The sequence below is a fragment of the Arachis ipaensis genome, chromosome B10 (assembly GCF_059453495.1).
Source record: "Arachis ipaensis isolate K30076 ecotype BB chromosome B10, ASM5945349v1, whole genome shotgun sequence".
Lineage (NCBI taxonomy): Eukaryota > Viridiplantae > Streptophyta > Magnoliopsida > Fabales > Fabaceae > Arachis > Arachis ipaensis.
This window is the reverse complement of record NC_142435.1, coordinates 2,361,286-2,366,883: the sequence shown is the minus strand read 5'-3', so window position 1 is coordinate 2,366,883 and position 5,598 is coordinate 2,361,286. Positions and strand designations below refer to the sequence as shown.

The following is a 5,598-nucleotide window of genomic DNA, read 5'->3' as shown; positions in this document are numbered from 1 at the left end:
TAAAGGAATGTGTATATCAATTAGTTTGTATTATATGCAAAATTTTACGTAGTATGCTTCGAAAATACGTGTGCTATAAGAACTGTGAAATAAAGGTAAGTAGAGAGAACTGAAACGAAAAGGAAATGATTTTCCAAAGATGATGCCAAATTAGTTGTTATTGGAAGATGTGTATAGGTTTCAATTACAAACTACATTAACTGGCAGGACAAATATCTTCCAAAATGCAGTGAAACATAAATTAATTAAAAATTAAGTAAATAACATCAAATATATTAAAAATTCAGTCTCACAGGTTGGTTGCTAATATTAATAAAGTTTTCCAAACGAACTCATACAATGATCTTAATTAACCTTTTTTTTTTGCTGTAATGCTTTCTAATTCTTTCTTTTTCTTTTTGCTAAAAGTTTTTTAATTCTTTCCTTGACTATTTATGGATGACTATTTATTGTCTTTCTTTACTCTTCTTGACATTAACCAAGAATGACAATAAGTAAAAACCTGCTTGGCCAAGAAGAGCAAAGAGAGACACTTTCAAAATAAATTTTAGGTAATATCCTCCAGCTTCATATTTTATGGATGACACCTGTGTTCGGAAAGTCCTCTCAGCTTCATCTATTGCAGACCTGCATCACAATCCACATCCACAAAGTTGCACTTTAAAGAGGATAAAGTTAAAAAAAAAAACTAGTGGGTCGGTCAATCAGTTAAGTTAAAACGGACCTCAATTTATTGTGATTAATCACCATATCAATCTTCAGTTTCTCAATCTCACTTTGCAGTTTCATCTACATTATAAATTTTCCATCTTAAATCTATATCAATATAATCAAATCTATATCAATATAATCAAATTTCTCATCTCATGATTAAATGAGAATATGAGACATGCCCCATGAGTATTACAGTCGTTATTTAAATAAATAAACAGTGAGAATGATTGCAAACACAAATTCCAAATACCTGTGACCTCACTTCAGCTTTGAGTTTCAACTGATTGGACTCTTCAAGCATTTCAATCTTTCAAGGGACAAAAAGAAAAAGGAGGAAAAAAAATTTATGTTAGTACACGAAACTACTATTTTAGATTCCAAGAAAATGGTAAAGTTCACAAACGAAGAATACAAACATCAAAAGACCTCACCCTCTTCCGGAATGATTCTTGAAAATTTTCCCAAACTTCGACGGTTATTGCCTCAGCCTGCTTTTTGGGCAGTCCTTGCTCCTCAAGTCCCCTAGTCTAAAAAGCAAAAGCCATAAGCAAGACTAAAAATGGTAAGACAAACCACTCATTAACACTCATTATCGAGCTTAAAATTGCACATTAGTTAATAAACACAACAAAAAACCATGAAAACAGAAAATAAAAATGGTAAGAAGGTAAATTTAAATTACAATTGCGGTTGTATCACCAATCCCTCCCTTTGCGGAAAATAATCTGAGACTTGAGTTGAAAATTGAGGACCTAAAGCCCGACAATTGAGCCAATCGCTTGCAAGCCGCAGCCATTTCCTCAAAACCCTAAATGTGAAGAAACTGAATCTTGACAGAAAATTAATCAAACACGAACGAGGCCAAGAAAGCAGAATAATTTTTCCATGATTTGATTTTGATTCCTCAAAAATCAATACAATTTATCGGGAACCAAAAAAGATGAGAAGGAAAAGGAATTGCAGACACCAAAAGGGAACTAGGAGGCACATCACATGTTTATATTTGCCCAGAGATGTGTTATCACAAACCAATCTTCAATTCAACACATATCACATCTTATCTTTCTCTAATCTAAATTAAGAAAAAAAAATCCTATATTTGGTCCTACTTTTTTTTTTTATGACTAAACAAAAAAGAAAGAAAGAAAAAAGCAAAGCTAAATTAATTGGCTAGATTCATATCCAATTTTAAAACTAGTTTTTAAAAATCCAATTTTCAAACCAGATATTTTAACAAAAAATCCACTTTTAAAACCAGTTTTTAGAAATTCAATTTTCAAACCATAATTTTTAAAACCACTGTTAATAAGTGATCAGTACATTGCTAATTAGCTATCTAACGTGAACCAATAGACTAAATCACAAGTCAAATTTGGAAATACATGATAGTTGATCATTCCATCTTTCAGTATCTTAAAGCGTGATCTATTAACATAACAATTAACAAATGAAGATATCTTAGATGACCAAAAGAAATCAGAGCACTGCACAGTAAACAGGACCCAATAACTTAGAAAACATGCACACACGACACATATACATGTACAACATCCAAGAAATCTTATCAAAGAATATAATGTTACGTGGTCCATATATTCCAATCTTATCAAAGCAATTTCTCTAATCAAATAAATATACACATTCATAAGCTAAAACCCCCAAATACAACAATTAGAACCTAGAACCTTAACACTAAAAAACACACCTTCTTTAACAATCAAAACCTAGAACCCTAACAATTAGAAATAATACACATTCATAAGCTAAAACCCCCAAATATAACAAACTGCATAAACAAATACAACAATCAACAACAATTAGCAATTTCAAAATACACTGAACATAGAACATAAATTATTCAAACAGAAGCAGAAATTCAAACAAATCCAGCCGGTTGTGACATTCATGACTATCTGAGATACCATGAGAGCCGGCCAGAGCTGCAGATAAACCAGGAGATAGAGCTGGAGTTCGAGGATATATGCATTAAAAATCAAAATTGGAAACAAAGAATCATATAAAAGTTTAACAGAAGCAGCAGAACAACAAAATAAAATAGGTTCAACAAATAATCAATAACATTTCCAAAAAATCAACAATAAATACTCAATAGGGAATAATAATCAACAAGGTTTTGAAAACCGAACCGGTCATCGAACCGTTTTAGTTACTGGTTCACTGATTCATCGGTTCAACCGGTTCAACCGTGGTCTAACCGGAAAAACCATTTAATAATAAAATAATAAATAAATTATAAATAAACGCCTAACACATACTTGTAGTGTAATACAAACTTAGTCATTCCATAAGAAAATCACCACCATCTATAACAAAATGCAATTCCAATCATTGAATACTATTCAATAGGTCAACACTATTCAAACAAAATGCAATTTTGTTCAAACAAAATGCAATTTTGTTCATTTAATAAGTTAATACTGTACAATCTTACAACTGAGTAGCAAGACCTCTTCTACAATTAAGCTCAACCTAATCACCGAACCAAACCTTCTCAAAACATAACAATTATCAAAATTTATCACAATCTAAACTCAAGCTCAACCTAATTACTGAACCAAACCTTCTCAAAATATAACAGTTATCAAAATTTATCACAACTAAACTCATCTAACAAACAGCTCAAAACTCCAGGCCATCAACAAACACTAACTAACATAGGCAACAAAGATCAATGGATTTAAGGTGAATCAAAGAGCTTCATCTAATATGTCTTCTCCATGAATCCTAAGATGTGAAGCTTCATATAAGCTTAAGAGTCCCTCAACATCTGTGGCAAATTTTTCATTGAAATTAATAAATCATTCACAAAATTAAAAACAGCAGCAGCACCGCCAAAGAATTAATAGCAGCACAGAATTAATACTACCAACAGCATTCAGCAACAAAAATTATCATTCAGCAACAAACAACATTTGATTTGATTTCTATTTTACCATTAAGCAACAAACATAACAAAACAGTAACAGCTAATCCCTAACAATTTATAAGTAACAGTAACAATTTATCCCTAACAAAACAGTAACAGCTTATCAGTAGCAATTTATCATCAATCAATAAGTCAGTAACAGAGTTAATCAATCAAGAGCAGGCCAGAACAAGCCAGAGTAGTGAGCAAAGCCAATCAACTAAGAACAAGCACTAAGCACTGACAGAGCATTCAATCTCAAGCACAAAGTAAAAAAAGAAAACAGCAACGCATCACTTAATCAATAATCATCAAGCAATGAAAACAAAAACACTAGAAATGACTATCACTGACCATCGATGAACAAGCACGAAGAGGGTTTGATTTCTGAACAGACAATAAAAAAAAACACAAAGAACAAGCCACTAGCAGTGAGTATTGACCTTCGACGGACGACGAAGAGCTGTTGAGCGCGCGGACGACGGCGACCAGGCGATTCGTGAGAGCGAACAGGGGATGGAGAGCGAACAGGGGTTGGTGAGATCGAAGTAGCGAACGCCGATAGCACGAAGACGGAAGTTCTTGAGTGCAACGGAGGCGGCAGCAGCAGTTTCCCACTCCGACAGACGGCGACAAGATTGGTGGAGGCTAGGGTTTCTTTCTTTGGTGAAGCTAGGGCATTTGCTGAAGGGAAGAGTTAGAGAAAGGAATGGGGCTGGGGGAGAAACGCGTGCAACCTTTTCATTCAACGAAAGAAGGAAACGGCGTCGTTTCTTATAAACCGGCCGGGTTCCGGTCCGATATGACCGACCGGTTCTTGGCCGGTTCAGCGGTTCGTATCCGGATTTTAAAATAGCGGTTTCTGTTAGTAAATCGAACCGTTTAAGTTGTTGGTTTACGGTCGGACCGGTTCGACCGGCCGGTCCGGTTCGATTTTCAGAACATTGATAATATGAGAATAATAATGAAGTACGAATGCACGAGTGCCAACTGCTGCCAGAGCCTAAATGAGTATGCAAATTGGAGACTGTGGATAATCACCAATTCACCATTATCATCCACTAATCAAACCCCATAAATTTTATTCCTTTTTCACACTTCAATTTATTTAGTTAGTAATCTATGAAATTGATTTTGCGTATGTATATGGTATATCTAAATAGGAGTTTACCATTGTTCCGTTACAAAAGATAGACACAATTATTTTCGTTTAAGAAAGTCTTAATTGGATAACCTTAGCGTTGCTTCTAAACTGAAAAATGAAATACCACTTCTTTATTCAACATAATAAAAAATATTACTGATACTTTTACTATTAGTTTATAGTTTTAATTGGATAGAGTGCGAGTTGAGACTCAACTCTATCTGATCAATCTATTGTGCAATCATATTCATTCTTTTAGATGACTATTCATGTGGTTAATATAAAATGTAATTATTTTTATTGATGTAGCGTTATGCACGTGTAAAATTACTTTACATTGACAGTGTATCAAAATTAAATTCTATGTTATATAAAAAGAGGACTAGAGGAGTGTTAGGGGCCAGCAAATTTTGTGATTTATAGTCATCATTAGTGTTTTTAATGATGTGAGATTTTATTCAATGGTGTAGAATTACTCACTTTTTTTGTTGGTTAAACGCTGGCCAAATTTTAATAAAAATGCTGGCCCCTAAATTTTTTTTATATAAAAAATATGTTAAGGTCTTAAGGATGAGTGTTAAACTAAGAAGTTTTTATTTATATAAAAAATAAATTTTAACCACTAAGCCAAAATCTTCAATTATATATTTAGTATTTTTATTTATATAAAAACTGAATTTATTTAGTAATATATAAATATTAAATTACAATTCTAAAATCTCATTAAATGATTGAATATTGTATTTTTTTTTAAATCTGCAGATAGAGTCGCATATCAGCGAATTTCTGTATGTAGAATTAGCCAATTAGAATT

General features: G+C 32.8%; 1 protein-coding gene across 2 annotated transcripts; it reads right to left on the bottom strand.

Moving 5' to 3' along the window:
- Window positions 1-241: 241 nt before the first annotated feature.
- Window positions 242-4,386, bottom strand: LOC107621606 (uncharacterized). Of its 2 annotated transcripts, none has more exons than XM_088503347.1 (6): window positions 4,084-4,386; window positions 1,397-1,537; window positions 1,146-1,241; window positions 965-1,021; window positions 725-789; window positions 242-627 (listed from the first exon to the last, which is right to left on the bottom strand). In XM_088503347.1, the coding sequence occupies exons 2-6, from the start codon at window positions 1,508-1,510 to the stop codon at window positions 447-449; spliced, it is 513 nt and encodes a 170-aa protein (XP_088359473.1). In that variant the 5' UTR covers window positions 1,511-1,537; window positions 4,084-4,386; the 3' UTR covers window positions 242-446. The 2 variants fall into 2 exon arrangements, with proteins under 2 accessions (XP_088359473.1, XP_088359477.1); XM_088503351.1 differs by having other exon boundaries at window positions 1,397-1,522; window positions 4,084-4,348.
- Window positions 4,387-5,598: the final 1,212 nt, after the last annotated feature.